General features: G+C 44.7%; 3 protein-coding genes across 3 annotated transcripts; all 3 read left to right on the top strand.

Moving 5' to 3' along the window:
* Nucleotides 1-5,294: 5,294 nt before the first annotated feature.
* On the top strand, nt 5,295-7,888 carry LOC146959959 (odorant receptor 131-2-like). The gene is made up of 2 exons (XM_085772755.1): nt 5,295-6,234; nt 7,822-7,888. The coding sequence occupies exons 1-2, from the start codon at nt 5,309-5,311 to the stop codon at nt 7,886-7,888; spliced, it is 993 nt and encodes a 330-aa protein (XP_085628881.1). The 5' UTR covers nt 5,295-5,308.
* A 6,400-nt stretch (nt 7,889-14,288) lies between these two features.
* LOC146959958 (odorant receptor 131-2-like) lies at nt 14,289-15,278 on the top strand. The gene has a single exon (XM_085772754.1). It carries the CDS (start codon nt 14,289-14,291, stop codon nt 15,276-15,278), a length of 990 nt encoding a protein of 329 aa, XP_085628880.1.
* Nucleotides 15,279-15,632: 354 nt separating this feature from the next.
* LOC146959957 (odorant receptor 131-2-like) lies at nt 15,633-16,308 on the top strand (the record flags this gene model as incomplete). Its single annotated transcript, XM_085772753.1, has 1 exon — nt 15,633-16,308. A coding segment is annotated over one exon (676 nt), but the record flags the coding sequence as incomplete, so codon positions are not given.
* Between the last annotated feature and the right edge of the window lie 2,591 nt (nt 16,309-18,899).

Here is an 18,899-nt window from a genome sequence, read left to right as displayed (position 1 = left end):
CAGCTAAATCAGACTGACACAGGATGCAGCTACTAACTAACTATGTGTCAAGTCAGTCACACACACACACACAGACTCTAGAACCAGCTTCATGTGATTACAGTCACACACACACCTTCATGTGATTAAAACACAGTTAACGTGCAACAGAATTTAAACTTAAACCATGATTTAATCTGGTTTTAAAGTTTAACCTTGTTGGTGTCACACACACACACACACACACACACACACACACACACACACACACACACACACACACACACACACACACAGGTAACCTAATGTGGTTACAGCTCCTCCATATCAGTGCTTATAGAAAGATGATCATGTGTCTGTCTGATCAGCTCTGTCTTGCGCTTAAGATCGTGGGTTTGATTCCCATGTTGACAGAGATGGCAAAATCGGCAGTAGCCCCGCGGCCCATTCAAAATTTCCCGAGAGGAAATTTTCTAGTTAATTATATAGTGCCATTATGTTGACGGACTTTTTTTCCTCTTTTTTTTTGAGAAAATAGCAAGTCCTTTAGCTGTCCGTAAAGGTATAAGTGACACTTGGAAATAACTCATTCATAGCCTATTGGATCTATCTATCTACATGTGGACCATAAGGTGAGGCATCTGATTTTAAGCTTTGCAGCTGCTGTTACGTTTCATGTGTGTTGACTGCACTTGTGATCAGTGTCTGTGTTTACATTCGGGCAGAGGCAAACAGTGTCGCTGCTTAAATGAGTAGTGAAAGTGAAATTGTGACGATGTGTTGATTTCCTAGATTTCCCTTTTTAATTCTCTTCCGGTTGGGCTTTTGTTTTTGTAGCCTAGTTGTACAGTAGTTCGTCCCTCGGCCTCGGTGCATGTTTCCTTCATATGTTGACAATTTGCCACGCTTGTGAATTCCCACACTGCCGAGGTCCTTGAACGGCCCATAGACATACGTACAGGCTCAGAGTTTGAACAACACAAGACAGAATGTGGCTTTCATGTACTTTTATTGATTGACTATGCCTTTTACTAACACATGAAAAATATACTGTATTGCATATTGTAATGTTACCTAAGGTCAAAACGAACGACCGCGAGTTCGGTACATAATCGTACCCAGCACTCCTCAAAACACACTCAAGTACATGGTTATTGTCCCCACCACTTTTCAAAGTAAACTGACGCCCTTGCTCCCGACGCCATCTTAAACCTGAAACATGTTTTAATGAATTAATCGATAATTTGCATCCCTAGTCTGTTGGTCTTGGTTAAGTACCACCTTGAAAAAAAACAATGTTTTGTTGCTTACGCTTATGTATTCAGTCATTCAATGGTATACTAAAATCCATGTGGAAAAAAAATGCTTCTCACTGTTCTCAGGTCAATATTTATATGCGATTAATTAATTACAAAGCAGGTGCCGTGTGATATGGGTGGCAGCCGTGGGCGGGGGCCCCGGCGACCCAATCCCCGGATGACGACTCTGGCTCTAGGGACATGGAATGTCACCTCGCTGGGGGGGAAAGAGCCTGAGCTTGTGCGGGAGGCTGACAGGGAACGACTAGAGATAGTCGGGCTCACCTCCACGCACAGCCTGGGCTCTGGAACCCAACTCCTTGAGAGAGGTTGGACTCTCTTCCACTCTGGAGTTGCCCATGGTGAGAGGCGGTGAGCTGGTGTGGGCTTGCTCATAGCTCCCCAGCTCAGCCGCCATGTGTTGGAGTTCTCCCCACTTAACGAGAGGGTCGCTTCCCTGCGCCTTCGGGTCAGGGATAGGTCTCTCACTGTCGTTTCGGCCTACGGGCCCAACGGCAGTGCAGAGTACCCGGCCTTCCTGGAGGCCCTGGGAGGGGTGCTGGAAAGTGCCCCAACTGGGGACTCCATCATTCTGTTGGGGGACTTCAACGCTCACGTGGGCAGCGACAGTGTTACCTGGAGAGGTGTGATTGGGAGGAACGGCCTCCCCGATCTGAACCCGAGCGGTGTTTTGTTATTGGACTTCTGTGCTAGCCACAGTCTGTCCATAACAAACACCATGTTCGAGCATAAGGGTGTCCATCAGTGCACGTGGCACCAGGACACCCTAGGACGGAGGTCAATGATCGACTTTGTAGTCGTGTCATCTGACCTCCGGCCGTATGTCTTGGACACTCGGGTGAAGAGAGGGGCTGAGCTGTCAACTGATCAACACCTGGTGGTGAGTTGGATCCGCTGGCAGGGGAAGAAGCTGGTCAGACCTGGAAGACCCAAGCGTATCGTGAGGGTCTACTGGGAACGTCTGGCAGAATCCCCTGTCAGGGAGGTCTTCAACTCCCACCTCCGGGAGAGCTTTGACCAGATTCCGAGGGAGGCTGGAGACATTGAGTCCGAATGGACCATGTTCTCCACTTCCATTGTTGACGCGGCCATCCGGAGCTGCGGCCGTAAGGTGGTGGACACCGGAAGTAAGGGATGCCGTCAAGCTGAAGAAGGAGTCCTACCGAGCCTGGCTAGCTCGGGGGACCCCCGAGGCAGCTGACGGGTACCGACAGGCCAAGCGGACGGCAGCCCGGGCGGTCGCGGAAGCAAAAACTCGGGTCTGGGAAAAGTTCGGGGAGGCCATGGAGGAGGACTACCGGTCGGCCTCGAGGAAATTCTGGCAAACCATCCGGCGCCTCAGGAAGGGGAAGCAGTGCTCCGCCAACACTGTTTACAGTGGAGGAGGGGAGCTGTTGACCTCGACTGGGGATATCGTCGGGCGGTGGAAGGAATACTTTGAGGATCTCCTCAATCCCACTGACACTCCTTCCATCGAGGATGCAGAGGCTGAGGACTCAGAGGTCGATTCATTCATCACCCAAGCTGAAGTTACTGAGGTAGTCTGGAAGCTCCTCAGTGGCAAGGCACCGGGGGTGGATGAGATCCGCCCTGAGTACCTCAAGTCTCTGGATGTTGCGGGGCTGTCGTGGCTGACACGCCTCTGCAGCATCACGTGGCAGTCGGGGACAGTGCCTCTGGACTGGCAGACCGGGGTGGTGGTCCCTCTCTTCAAAAAGGGGGACCGGAGGGTGTGTTCCAACTACTGGGGGATCACACTCCTCAGCCTCCCGGGGAAAGTCTATTCCAGGGTGCTGGAGAGGAGAATGCGGCCGATAGTTGAACCTCGGATTCAGGAGGAACAATGCGGTTTTCGCCCTGGCCGTGGAACGCTGGACCAGCTCTACACCCTCCGCAGGGTGCTCGAGGGCGCATGGGAGTTTGCCCAACCAGTCCACATGTATTTTGTGGATCTGGAGAAGGCTTTCGACCGTGTCCCACGTGGCATCCTGTGGGAGGTGCTCCGAGAGTATGGGATCGGAGGCCCTCTGCTGAGGGCTGTACGGTCCCTGTACGACCGGAGCAGGAGCTTGGTTCGCATGGCCGGCAGTAAGTCAGACTTGTTCCCGGTGCGTGTTGGACTCCGGCAGGGCTGCCCTTTGTCACCGGTTCTGTTCATTATTTTTTTGGACAGAATTTCTAGGCGCAGCCAAGTGCCGGAGGGGGTACGGTTCGGGAGCCACTTGATTTCATCTCTGCTTTTTGCGGATGATGTGGTCTTGTTGGCTCCCTCGAGCCAGGACCTTCAGCATGCACTGGGGCGGTTTGCAGCCGAGTGTGAAGCAGCTGAGAGGCCCCGAGGAAGACCCAGGACACGCTGGGGTGACTACGTCACTCGGCTGGCCTGGGAACGCCTTGGGGTCCCCCCGGAAGAGCTGGAGGAAGTGTCCGGGGAGAGGGAAGTCTGGGGGTCCCTGCTCCGACTGCTGCCCCCGCGACCCGGACTCGGATAAGCGGCGGACAATGGATGGATGGATGGATAATTACAAAGCCTCTAATTAATTCGATTAATTTTTTTAATCGAGTCCCGGCCCTAATTGATAATATGTTGTTTGATCCATGTGAACTGAATTACAATAAGGAAAGCTGTCATGATTCAAACTTTGATCCAGACATTAATTTATTTGCATAGGCAGACAAACAGCAGACACAACAACCCTCTAAGGGGTTGCCAGGTGCAGTCAAACAATCATAACATATTCAGAGCTTGTATGACCTGTGGAATAAAGGATTTCTTAAAAAAATTCCCAGCTCATCCTGGGAAGTCTGAATCTTCCGCCGGATGGGAGCAGTTCGAACTCTGAGTTTAAGGGATGTGTAACATCCTCAGATATCTGTCTGGCCATCCTGACAACTGCGGTCTTGAACAGCTCACCGATTTGACGTTGTTGCTCACCCACCAGCTTCCCAGCAATATTTACTATAAAGGAAAGAATAACGTTGTCTAATGTACAACGTGCACAGGCATAGGTTTTCACTTGTATCAGATATTGATGGTTAGGGTTCGAAACATTGAGATTTCGGAACATCGGGACGTAGGAACAATGGGTATGGAATGGGATCTCGAAACATTGAGATTACAGAATAATGGGGTATTTTTGGGGTTATGGCATGTCACTGTATTGTCGCGGCGGCTTCAAACCTTCAAGTCTGCCAATTTAGCTTTTAGCTTCAAGCTAACTGCTGCTCGATCAGCCCACAATCCACAAAAACTAAGCAGGCCTCTATCCACCGAGTCCGTGTAGAAACCACTGTGTTCAGTCATGGCCAACACATTATTTCTCTGTAAATAGTGTTAATTCTAAGTCATAGATGCATCATACATAACACACACATTGTGTAAAAGAATTAAGACTTCCACTGTCACACACTCTTTACCCCTTATAAGTATACAGCATAGTAACAGTATTGAATGTAAATAAAGGAATGTGGGCACTGTTCATGAGGCTTGCAGAGCAGAACAATCGATTCCAGGCTCCTCCAGTCAACAGCCCCCCGATGTGTCCATTGAGTGTACGAATGTGTGTGAATGGTTAGATTCCCGCGCTGTGCCTAGTGCTGTATGAATGTGTGTGTGAAAGGGTGAATGTGACCTACAGTGTAAAGCGCTTTGAGTGGTCCGAGAGACTAGAAAAGCACTATATAAGTGCAAGTCCATTTACCATTTACCATAACAGTGTTACGCTATGAACAACTGGACAATTATCTTCAACCAATCATCGTTCAAGAAACATGACTGTCATCATGATGGCACGGACCAGGAAATTGGAATATTGTTCAACTACCCCACCCACACCAACATGTTACCCATGTCATGGTGTCACACAAAGTGGGTGTGAGGACTCAGTTTATAAACTGTTGCAAGATTTTCACTGTCATACAATTGGAGCTCAACACAAACTAGAGAACATTCTGCTGTGTTTATACTGCTAATACACCATCAGGCTACTATTTGTAAGTGCTATTCTAAAATGTACACAAATCAGTCTCAGACCAACATCACTGTTGGACTACAATATCAAGGTTTAATGGGATTAGTGTTGTTTTCTCTAGTGTCTACAGTACCATCCTGTGTGTTTCTCTTCATTAATGGGACTTTGTTATTCACCTTGAGGAGTAAACAAATGTTTTGTGAGACCTCTCGGTACATTCTTCTGTACAACCTACTTTTTGCTGACACGATAAATTTGGCTGTCAGCCAGTTAATGTACCTCATCGCTGCCTGTAGAATAAGACTAACGTATCCTGTGTGTGGTGTTGTCACCTTTTTTGGAAATCTCTTATCTGTGATTTCTCCACTAACACTGGTGGTGATGTCTCTGGAGAGATATGTAGCTGTGTGTTACCCACTGAGTCACGCAACTATTATCACCATCAAAAACACAGGGGTGGCCATCATTGTGGTTTGGGCCCTCAGTTCACTAAATATTCTCACTCGAGTTCTTTTGCTGTTAGATTTTCCATTTGAAGAACTGCAGAATCTGCAGATGAAGGACTTTTGCTCTGACATGGCGATGTTACTTAACCTAGTGTCTGATGTTTATGACAAAGCCTTCACTTCTTTCCTGTTTGTCACAGCTGGTGTGACAGTCATTTACTCCTATGTTGGTGTGGTGGTAGCAGCCAGGTCAGCCTCTACAGACAAAGCTTCAGCCAGAAAGGCTCAGAACACACTGCTGCTGCATCTGGTGCAGCTGGGCCTCAGTCTCTCATCAACTATATACACACCACTGCTCATAGCCATCTCTAAAGTCCTGGACAGAATAATATATGTACGCATACAAATTGTCCTTTATGTGTGTTTTATAATCTTCCCAAGATGTCTGAGTGCTCTAATCTATGGCATCAGAGATCAGACAATCAGACCTGTCCTCATGTTTTATCTCTGCTGTCAGTGGAAACACTCATCTTCTCCTTCAGAAGTCTCAACTCAGGCAAAAATTATTATACTTACTAGATAAATATTAACTTCAACTAAATCTGGTTTGCTGTGCACTACTTTTGACCGGGAGAATGGGTACTTAATCTGGACAGATATGATTAACAGTTTTAGAGATGTCTTTGCTGACAATAATTGACCTAACATTGACCCTAACCCAGGGGTGGCCAATTATTTTTTACAGTGGGCCATACTGTCTCCGATAAAGTAAGTGGAGGGCCACACAATACAAAATCGAATTGAAACATGAAATATTTATTGCTGAATTATATTAAACTATATTATATTTGGTGCACAATTGCTGTACAATAGGTTATTTGAAACATACTGTATTATGATATAAATATGGACTCAAGGCAGATTGTTTTACTGTCATCAAAACTTACATCAATGAATAATATTCACAGACACATTATCATGAATATTACAATTACCCACTCAGATCCTTTTCAGTTCTGATTCAGTGAGACTGTTCTATTTCTGAGGATAACTCAAACTTTAACAGACCTGCATCACTTAATGAGGAAAATATTAGGCTAATATGTTTTGTATAGTTTTATTAACTCATTGAGTGCCAGACCTTTTATAAAATGGTCAGTGCCAGGTGCCAGCGTTTTGGGGCATTCTGAGTAATATGTCAAGACCCAGAGAGTATTTTGTACTATGACTCTGAAAACACCAAACAGCTCAAAGGAAAGAGGAGACTCTCTATATAACTAGGGAAAAAAACATTTGTTTGTACCTTGTTCCATTCTTGATTTATCTTAAGTTGAATAGAGCCTGGTTGCACCAAAAAGACCACTTTTTTTCTAGAAAGCTGAGAAAAATGCATTTTTGTGAAAGAGAGTCTCTCAAGAAAAACAGTGATTTATCTGTTTTAATTTTGGCTTCAAAAACATGTAAGACATCTGAAAATTTCATTTCACATGTTTTTTCATTGTACAAAAAAAAAAAAAAAAAACTAAAACACAACAAGTAGGAGTCTTAGTGATGCCTGCTCTCCTACTCCTCCTGCAGTTGCTGCCCCCTCACCCTCTCCTAACCCCCTCCTCCCCCCTCCTCCCCCTCCCCTCTCCCCTGCTGCATCCCCTCGTCTCTGAAGGAGGGAGGGAGACGTCGTGGCGTCTTCAGCCTCTCTGCTGGACGCGGCCGCGGCAGCGACGCACCGCGCTGATCTCTCGGTTCGTCGTCACGTCGGTTAGACAGCAACTGGTGAAACTGACTCCGCGATCCGCTTTCGCTTCGGCATTTCGGTGCTGATCATCTAGATGAGTTTACCTTTCCTGCCTCCTCTGATCACTGCTGGAGCTATGCTAATAGCACCGTGGCTAAGCTTTCCTCCAGCTCCACGTTACACTTGTTCCAGGCTCTGCCCGTCGTTTTCCTCTAGAAATAGAAACTTTTCCCAACTTTTTTTATCTCCGTACCGATCGTGCTCGTCTTCTCCTTCTTCTTCACTTCTTGCTCTGATCTACAGTCTTCTTCGTTCTACACATCCCAGAAGCCCCAAAATTACTCAGTGTGCGCAACAGCGTCCCCATTTACCAGCCGCAGAAAAGTGCATTTGACGTATATATACGTCAATGGCACTCAAGCGTTGGATTTTGATTGACGTATATATACGTCAATGGCACTCAATGAGTTAATGAAGAAACACACAACTCCTTTCTGTAACTAACAACACCAACATGAAAATTATTCCAACTCTGAAAAATGACTTATTTGATTACAAGCGTAACCATTGGTGGATGGAGGCTTCAGACGCACGTGGCTACAATCAGTCATACGGTTGCACTGATCACGTCAGAAAACCCAGCAATCTCATAAAATGCTCTTTTAATCATAGTTTGCTAAACTCCAGTGTATGGGAAATTATAATTAGGTGCCGTGAAGGCGCTGTATAACCGTCAGCAGTTATGACATGGTTCGACTGACGGAGGGTTGCGAAACACCGGCCCGGTCCCCGGTCTCCTGCTGACAGGGTCACAGTGGTCAAACACTCCGCTGTGGAGAAAACCTGCACCAGAGCGGATCCCCTCCCTCCTCCGTCGGACCCCCGGTGTCCGACAGATAAAGAGACTGAGCAGTAGGCTTGGGCGGTATCCAAATTTTGATACCATCAAACTTCCTCCACATTTTACCACGGTATACGGTATTACCGTGACTAATTAAAAATGATACATTGGCTTGTGTCTTCACCAATCAGAAACTGAATACTAGGGCTAAACATTAGCAGACCAAAATCTCATTGGTCGATTGGTCGCAGGAAAAAAAGAAAAAAAAACATTTGGAGCCCTGTCTTGTCAAAATTAAGTCAAAATCAATATGACCGAACTGTATATGAAAGGCTATAGGGCTTTTATTTTGAAGAGCCAGACATGGTAAGTCATGACACGCACTCGCTGTCAGTTTTTTTTTTTTTTACACGGCACGGCAGGTCCGGTCCCTTTTTCTTTTTTTTTTCTTGTCTAGAGCGACTTTTTCCGATGTTGTTCCAGACTTTTCTGGTTTGGAGACGTATCACTGCTGTTTTCAACGATTAGGGACCCGTCCCACAGGCTCACCTGCGGTCAGCCTCACAGTGTCATGGAGCAGAGACATGACAGTCCCCGCTGCAGGCAGAGTCCCGCACCGCTCCACGCCGCTGCCCCCCACCCCACCCCACCCGCCGCAGCTCAGTCACTCACCCTCATCTACTGTGTTTATTGGTGATAAACGGGCATAACAGTAAAACCTGACGAACTTGTTGAAACTAATCAAGTTCATAAACTGTGTGCAGAGCGATCTGGCTGTGTGATGTGTGTGTGTGAGTGAGAGTGACTATGGCGGAATGTGTCCGACGGGGGAACATATTAAACTAACTGAAAATTCAACCACACATAAGTGCTACTGGTCATATAATCAATTTTAGACATTAAATTACTTTTATTTAATATTTAATCCTTATCTCCTGTATAAGTGCATTGCATTTTTTCATGACGGTATTGAAACTGATACCGTTGCTATTTTTAAATACCTGCAGTATACGGTATTACCTTAATACCACCCAAGCCGGGGTCATTCCTATGTTCCCACAGCCCTATGTTCCCTCATTTCTAACTTTTGTTGTCACTGAAAATTAGGCCCTATGTTCCCACGGTTCCAGGGTGCCATTCCGAAGGGCCGCCACTCCGAACGTTTACTTTAATTTGTCGGAATGCCGACCCTTAATTATTTATGGGAAAAGGGTGCCATTACGAACATGAAAGAAAGGGTGCCATTCCGAACCTGAAAAAATCTTGAATGGTTTACGGCACGGAGTAAACAAGCCTATATGCGGTGGTAGCGTAGTGGTCAGAGCATCTGTTTTTGACGCGGTGGATCAGGGTTCGACTCCCGGCGGAGATACGTATTAACTGCGATTTTATTGGCCTCTACCTAACCTTTTTACTAAACTTAACCAACTCCTTTCTACATTGCCTAAACCTAACCAAAGCACAGAGCAAGGACATTTTATTTCAGCAGGAGTGCCGCGGCTGCATCAGACCATGGATGTAATGCATCAGACTCGCACCTGGGTGAAACTTTGGAGGCGGAGGGGGAGGGGCCGGTCAGGAAGTCAAACCACGAGAGAATCCGGTCAATTTTCAAAATAAAACACATTCGGAACGGCGGCCCCTCGGGAAGTTCGAAATGACGGACCTTCGGGAATTTTCGGACTGGCAGACCGTCGGAATGGCGGTCCTTCGGAGTGGCGGTCGCCCCCCGTTCCCACAGCCCTTCGGTCCCACCATTGGTTGGGTTTAGGCAATGAAGAAAGGAGTTGGTTAAGTTTAGTAAAAAGACCAGGTAGAGGCTAGACAGGCCAGATAGATACAGTCCAGATAGGTAGAGAGAGTCAAGAGGGAACATAGGGCTGAGGGAACATAGGGCTGTGGGAACATAGGCACGCTCCCCCCAAGCCTACTGAGCAGACGTTCATCACTGTCCTGCAGCAGATCTTCTACCTGGAGGAGGTTTCTGTCTGCAATCTGTAGGCTACTGCTCTAACGGAGCTGTCACTGTTTCAAACAGCTGATTAATGCGCATCAATAAACATAATAAAAGCAATCGGGTCATATAGCAGTTCGAAGTCATTGTAGGCCTACTCATTCGCCTATACATAAAATGATGGAGGATTTTCTTTCTTTTCTTTTTTAAAGTATATTTTTATGGGCTTTTGATGCCTTTAATTGATAGCACAGTTGAGAGAGAGACAGGAAAATAGGAGGGGAGGGCGGGGGGGGGCATGTAGGAAAGGGCTGTCCGATGGGGGATTCGAACCGGGGCTGCCTGCAGTGAGGACTATAGCCTCAACATGGGGCAGCAGCTCTACCAAGTGAGCTCAACGGTTACATGCTGCCATTCCGACATTCTACTATTCAGACATGTCACCATTCAGACATACCACCATTCCGACATGCAAACGTCCTGCCATTCCGACAGTTTCGTCCCGCCATTCCGACAAGGCTTTAATTTCCATAAGGAAATGTGCGTTACTCCGAGCGGTGGTTAGGGTGTGTGTATGTGTGTGTTTGTTTCCGTTTTTTTTTTTTTTTGTGCATGTTTTAAGATGTGATACAGTCAGTGGAAGCTTAATAAATAAACAAACACAAAGTCTCGCCATTTACAATCACACACTCCGATGTCAGTTTGTAACAATTTCCCTTACAATAAGGATATAAGGGGAACTGTCACAACGCAGTCCTGCTGCAGGCGGACCTAGGCTCGCGCTACTGGTGCGTCCAGGGAAGCAATAATCAAAGTCGCTACTTAGTCAGAGTCTCTTCACTGAACTCAAAACGCGCCCATCCCAGGCGGCATATAATAAACAATTACACAGAGATCAACAGAACCCGAAAGCCCCCCTCCCCCCGTCCATTAAGTCCGAGTCCCAGCTGTGGGAATGAGTGTGTGTGTGCGGGGGTGCGCGAGCGCACAGTCAGTGTGCAGGTGTGTGTGTGTGTGCGTTGGTGCGTGGTGAGGGTGAGTGAGAGAGAGTTTGTTTGTCCTACTGTCCACACGGGAGAGACGCCGCGGCTCCTCCGAGGTGACCACCAGTCCTCTCCCTCGTCCCGCTTGGCTGAAAACGGGCCGTGAGGTGTCCAAACGGGCCTTTATGATCCACAGGGTAATTCACCAGGAAAAATAATCCACTATGCCACTTTGGAATTGCCGCCACGCCAGCCATCCAAACGCCGACTGTGTCTCTCACTCTCCTCCCCTCTCACAACGTCACTTCTCCATTTAAACCCTCGGTCCCACTAATGCACTTTTACGCATTACGCACACAACTTACAGCAAAAAAGAAACATTCATTCATTCATTACAGGTCCGCACGTCCCCTTGCGCAAACCACAAGGATAATTGATCATTTCCCTGGCCTAATACACAATGAAAAAAACCTGGGGAGCAAACCTGCAAATCAACTACCCCAGCTGGCCAGGCTAAACCCAGTGGATCACTACAAGTTGTTGCAACTTTGGAGAACCAGCTTCATATTATGCACAAAAATCCAAAGGAAACAAAAGGTAACTTTTTAAAAAATAGCAACAGCATGAAGTAGTAAAAATATGTGTTTTACGCATCTGCCTGTTCAGCTCCGCTTGCATGACATTTCTTTTTTGCCTCCTGTTTGTGTCATTTTGTGGAGCAGTTAGGCTAAATATCCGCTGCTGTGCTCTGCTCTCTCCCTCTGCACCGAGCAAAACTTCACTTCCCTGCCTGACACTTCTTTCTGTAATTTTGATGCATGTTTGTTATTACCAGTTTCCATCGTATTTGTATAATTATTACAGCAGCAAAAGGAAATGCGCAATAGTAAATCATATGCATTAGGTTCTCAAATCAGCTGCCAATCTGCAGGGACTGCGCGTGTCATAAGATGAAAGACAAATGTGTACACAAGCAGGAAAGCTGGTCCATGGAAAAAAGAAAAGAAAGAGTCAGAGCCATCGCACATCTCTCTCTCTCTCTCTCTCTCTCTCTCGGGCGGTGACACGCTGTCATTCATTTCAGCACTGAGACAGCGGACAGCGGCTTGGTCATATTTCAGCACTACAAAATATCAGCAGTTCACTCTTGACCGATAAATCCATGGCACTGTCCATATAGTTATGAGGCAGAAAGAACTCAACACTGTCTTCTCCCGAAGTAGAAAAATATATTTATTTTTTTTAATTCAAAAGACAACGTTTCGAGTGACTGGCTCTGCTTCGTATTTGACTTGTACAGCAATAATATAATGATAATGATAATATTAATAATAATAATAAATAATACATTTCACATGTAAGGGGAGCTGAACATATAGTTTTCATTCACAAACCAATGTGGGAGAGGTCCAAGACGCGTGTGCCAGACGCACAGAGGCATGCATAAAACACCGACCTGTTTAGTTAATCTTTTAGTTAATTTTCGTTTCTTTTGGATTTTTGTGAGTATTTTGGAGCCGTTTTGGTCCATGTTTGTAAGCCTTTTTTCCCCCCTGAATTATATTTTCTAAAGTGCAACAAGTGGGTTCGGAGTGTGTGATTGAAAGCACGGTCTGCTTCCCGTTCAAGGCCTATCTCCTCCTTCGTTGGTTTACGAGGTTGTGGAGTCCCTCTGCTTAAAATCTGAGGCTTTGAAATCATCTGCCGTTTAAATTATCTGACCAATCTGTGTGCTTTAATGAGATGCACTGGACAAATGTGGGTAAACTGCTATTTTGCGCCGGCATATCATTAGTGCAAAATCGTGTTAGGCCTATTTTTTTTTTTTTAAAGATTTGTCGGAATGGCAACACGTTTAAAAAAGAAAAAAATACCGCCATTTCGACCTTAGGAGATGAAAATTGTCGGAAAGGTGGGACGTTTATTAAAGGGTAAAGTGTTGCCATTCCGACAATTAGGGCCTAATGTCGGAATGGCGGCATGTCGGAATGGCGGTTGCCCCCCGAGCTCAGCGCCACCCCAGGATTTTCCGTCTTTTCTTTTTTTTTCCTTTGTGGACGTCATGGGCCAGATTGAGATGGTCCCCTAAACCTACTTTGAAATGTTAACAACACTTCAAGCCATAATGTTAAAATGTGAAATGTAGGTGTGTATGTCACGTATTTGAAAATGCTAAACTTTGGTATACACTGTTAACAATTACTTAAACTCAAACATCTGTAATTACTGACTGAAACTGCAGAAGAAAACAAAAAAAAAACAATAATTATAACAGCTTGCTTGTAAGTAGTGGAAGCACTACAGCCCTTTGGTTTAGAACTATCATGAACTGTATCAATAATTTTACGATACTGGAGGGAGGTTCAGGCCTCTTCTTTTACCATTTGACTTTGGAGGCACCTAACACAACTTCTAAAGTTTATTTTATTTTTTTTAAATTTATAACATTTTTTTTCATGAAATAAACCGACAAATTTGTAAAATCAGAGATATGATATTGACCAATATCATATCTGTGATTTTACTTTACCAGTAAAGCTGTAATTTTAAGTTATAATTGTGAACTGTTGAAGTTGGCAGATTATGTTGGGGGCTATGTAGAGTTAGGTGGTCCACAAGTGTTTTTATGGGTGAAGTGGTCCCTGGTCTGAAAAAGTTTGAGAAACTCTGCTCTTTACCCCTCATAAGTATAAAGCCTAGTAACAATATTGAGTGTAAATAAAGGAATGTGGGCACTGTTCATGAGGCTTGCAGAGCAGAACAGTGTTACACTATGAACAACTGGACATTGGACAATTATCTTCAACCAATCATTGATCAAGAAACATGACTATCATCATGATGGCACGGACCAGGAAATTGGAATATTGTTCAACTACCCCACCCACACTAACCCATGTCATGGTGTCACATAAAGTGGGTGTGAGGACTCAGTTTATAAACTGTTGCAAGATTTTCACAGATTTTCACAACTGGAGCTCAACACAGACTAGAGAACATTCTGCTGTGTTTCCACTGCTAATACACCATCAGGCTACTATTTGTAAGTGTTATTCTAAAATGTATACAAATCAGTCTCAGACCAACATCACTGTTGGACTACAATATCAAGGATTAATGGGATTAGTGTTGTTTTCTCTTGTGTCTACAGTACCAACCTGTGTATTTCTCTTCATTAATGGGACTTTGTTATTCACCTTGAGGAGTAAACCAGTGTTCTGTGAGACCTCTCGGTATATTCTTCTGTATAACCTAATTTTTGCTGACACGATAAATTTGGCTCTCAGCCAGTTGATGTACCTCTTAGCTGTCTGTAGAATAAGACTAACGTATCCTGTGTGTGGTGTTGTCAGCCTTTTTGGAAGTCTCTTATCTGTGATTTCTCCTCTAACACTGGTGGTGATGTCTTTGGAGAGATATGTAGCTGTGTGTTACCCACTGAGACAAGCAACTATTATCACCATCAAAAACACAGGAGTGGCCATCATTTTAGTTTGGGCCCTCAGTTCACTAAATATTCTCACTCGAGTTATTTTACTGTTAGATTTTCCATTTGAAGAACTGCAGAACCTGCAGATGAAGGACTTTTGCACTGTCACGGCGATGTCACTTAACCCAGTGTCAAGTGTTTATGAAAAAGCCTTCACTTATTTTCTATTTGTTTCAGCTGGTTTGATAGTCATTTACTCCTATGTTGGTGTGGTGGTAGCAGCCAGGTCAGCCTCTACAGACAAAGCTTCAGCCAGAAAAGCTCAGAACACACTGCTGCTGCATCTGGTGCAGCTGGGCCTCAGTCTCTCATCAACTTTACAAAGCAACTTATTTATAGCTTTGTCAAAGATCCTAGACAGATTAACTATTGTGCGTATACAAATTGCCCTTTATGTGTGTGTTATAATCTTCCCTAAATGTCTGAGTGCTCTAATCTATGGCATCAGAGATAAGACAATCAGACCTGTCCTCATATTTCATCTCTGTTGTCAGTGGAAATGCTCATCTTCTCCATCACAAATCTCAACCAAAGCAAAAATTATCATACTTTATAGATAAATATTAACTTCAACTTAATCTGGTTTGCTGTATACTATTAATGACCAGGAGAAAGGATACTTAATGTGGATGTTTTAGGGATTGTCTTTGCTGACAATAATTGACCTAACATTGACCCTAACCCTACTTTGAAATACCTAACAACACTGCAAGCCATAATGTTGAAATGTGAAATGTCAGTGTGTATGTTACGTATTCGAAAATGCAAAACTTCAGTAGGCTATACACTGTTAACAATTACTTAAACTCAAACGTCTGTAATTACTGACTGGAACTGCAGAAGAAAACAAAACAAGAATAACAGCTTCACACTAAAAAAGAAGTTGGGTTAAAAAATAACCCAATTTTAACCCAATTGCTGTCTGTAGAATAAGACTAACGTATCCTGTGTGTGGTGTTGTCAGCCTTTTTGGAAGTCTCTTATCTGTGATTTCTCCTCCAACACTCGTGGTGATGTCTTTGGAGAGATATGTAGCTGTGTGTTACCCACTGAGACAAGCAACTATTATCACCATCAAAAACACAGGAGTGGCCATCATTTTAGTTTGGGCCCTCAGTTCGTTTAATATTCTCACTCGAGTTATTTTACTGTTAGATTTTCCATTTGAAGAACTGCAGAACCTGCAGATGAAGGACTTTTGCACTGTCATGGCGATGTCACTTAACCCAGTGTCAAGTGTTTATGAAAAAGCCTTCACTTATTTTCTATTTGTTTCAACTGGTTTGATAGTCATTTACTCCTATGTTGGTGTGGTGGTAGCAGCCAGGTCAGCCTCTACAGACAAAGCTTCAGCCAGAAAGGCTCAGAACACACTGCTGCTGCATCTGGTGCAGCTGGGCCTCAGTCTCTCATCAACTTTACAAAGCAACTTATTTATAGCTTTGTCAAAGATCCTAGACAGATTAACTATTGTGCGTATACAAATTGTCCTTTATGTGTGTGTTATAATCTTCCCTAAATGTCTGAGTGCTCTAATCTATGGCATCAGAGATAAGACAATCAGACCTGTCCTCATATTTCATCTCTGTTGTCAGTGGAAATGCTCATCTTCTCCATCACAAATCTCAACCAAGGCAAAAATTATCATACTTTATAGATAAATATTAACTTCAACTTAATCTGGTTTGCTGTATACTATTAATGACCAGGAGAAAGGATACTTAATGTGGATGTTTTAGGGATGTCTTTGCTGACAATAATTGACCTAACATTGACCCTAACCCTACTTTGAAATACCTAACAACACTGCAAGCCATAATGTTGAAATGTGAAATGTCAGTGTGTATGTTACGTATTCGAAAATGCAAAACTTCAGTAGGCTATCCACCTTATTCCTGGGGTCGTTACTAGAAACGGTTATGGGTGGAACTTCCGGTCATCACCGGAAGTAGCAGTGAGCCATTGGCTAACAGCAGTGGTTGCTAGCGGTCTTCATTACTGTTAGTGGTTTATTTGAAAGTTTTCACATTGTTTTCTGTTTTCTTAGTTAATTCGGTAGATGAGGTAATTCATGTAGTGATAATAGATCGGTTATTGATCCATGGTGGTGAGTGCTCGTAATTAAAAAATCAGCTTGAGTGAAGAGAGGGAGTAGCGCTGTTTGGTTGACCCGTCTGCAGCTTCTGGGGGCTGCGGGTGGAGGACTGGACTGTGTTGTACGAGTCAGACCAACAGGTCCGCTTGGACCGTGGCCACTCGGACCAACAGGTCCGCTCGTACAACGTAACCTGGGCAGGAGACCGAGAAGTGGACGGGGCTGAACCGGGAGAGAGGCAGCCACTGGGCGTGTGTGTGTGTGTGTGTGTTGTGACGGGAGTGAGGGGGCGCGCCGCCCGTCACAGAGGAGAAATGCATTGTAATGAATGTAACCCCCCCCCCCCCCCCCCCCCTCGAGATTATTGTTATTCTGACACATGAGTTAAACAGCTGTGTTTGAAACCACGCTGCGGTTCGTAATCGCGGTGCAGAAGAGTGAGTTCGGAGCTGACAAAAGGAGAGAAAAAAGAGAGTCGGTGGAAAATGCTCATTGATTAGAGAGACAGCGATCAGCTCCGCGGTGCTGACGAACCTGCTTCAATATGGCAAACTATGACTGTGATTAAAAGAAGCTAAACCAAGTCGAGTAGATCTGAGCTGTAACTGTGTAATTTAGTGGAGAAGGGGCAACACACGCTATGCGCACACACGCACACGCGCCATCGTCCCCTCAGATGCGGCTGCATCTCTCCAGGACACTGGTGTGTGTGAGTGTGAGAGAAATAAAAGCTGTGACTTGCTTGGGCAGACGTTGTTTGGTGTCACCCACTGATTTGCATAGGTACATAAATATCTAGACCCCGAATCTATAAGACTATATGTATAAAAATATGTATAAAAAATTGCGTATCATTTAGGGGTTTTTATATCCCTAAATGATACACGCAATTTTATGTTTACTGTTTCATTCCGTGTAAATGTTGTGTACACTGACACACCCCTCTGTATCAAAAGTATAGGTCTTTATGATTAAAATAAACTAAATTGATTTTTTTTTTACTACAACTTTGTTGGTTGGATACTCGGTTGTGTCTGTGTGTGGTCTTATAATAGATCCATGGTGAGAACCTACAGTAAAATACTCCCCCCCCACCACCACCACCACCACCACCACACATACACACAATCCCTGAGAGCAGACAGTAAAGAGGTGAGTGAGAGAGAGACCCCACCCCCACACACACATATGCATTTCTTTATAAAAGAGGAATGTGTTTTAAAATAAAATTATTCCAACTTATATGAGGCAACTTTCCAGAGCTAGCAGATAGCTCGTTGCCTCAACAACTGAAGCAACCAAGTTAACAAGTAGCTAAATATGCTACTGTACGTTATCTTTTTATCTTTGGCCACTTTTTTAAGTCGTCCTCACACCTCACAATATTAGTAGGCAGCGGTATTATGATATTGTCTCGTTTGAGTTGTAAAAGGTGGTGTTTTATGTCTCTAACGCTCGCAGAAAGTGGATTAGCGCATACTGTTAGCATGTAAACAAACGATACTTCCGGTTCGCACTGGAAGCTGCGCCCATAATTCCCGCAAAGCATCATGGGGGCTAGGAATAAGGTGGATACACTGTTATACAACAGTTAGTTCCGACCGGTCCCAACCGAGCAATTTGATTGGACAAGAGACGTTCCATGAGTGCTGATATACAGTATAACAGCACTGCGACTTTTTACGGACGTTATCACTCCGCTGTTCAGCAGTGGACAGGAGCTAAGTCAGAGCCACGCTCCCCATACAGGAGCTGCCCCATCTTTCTGCTGCTACTACAGTTAGAAACGGACCTGAACATTAAAACCTGGACCTGACCTGGTCCGTCTAATTGGAGATAAATCTCTACTAAACCCGGCTGGAAAAAAATCGCTGCGGGGGCAACTAAGTTACGTTTTGACGGCGATGTGTTTTGATATTAGCGTTAGCTGTTGTTAGCCACGTAGCTCAGCTACTTAGCTTCAACTGTGTTTATATTGATTACATAGCAGATAAACAAATGTAATACGGTATCGATAACATCTCTGTATGTCTTCACGCTGGTCCTGTTGCTCCGGTGCTAATCAGACACGGGTTCCGAACCAGAA

The sequence above is a fragment of the Trachurus japonicus genome, unplaced genomic scaffold (genome assembly GCF_045865225.1).
Source record: "Trachurus japonicus isolate A0001 unplaced genomic scaffold, Traja_1.0 AP030832.1".
Taxonomy (NCBI): domain Eukaryota; kingdom Metazoa; phylum Chordata; class Actinopteri; order Carangiformes; family Carangidae; genus Trachurus; species Trachurus japonicus.
The sequence above is the reverse complement of the archived record's forward strand: the minus strand, read 5'-3'. Positions and strand labels throughout refer to the sequence as shown.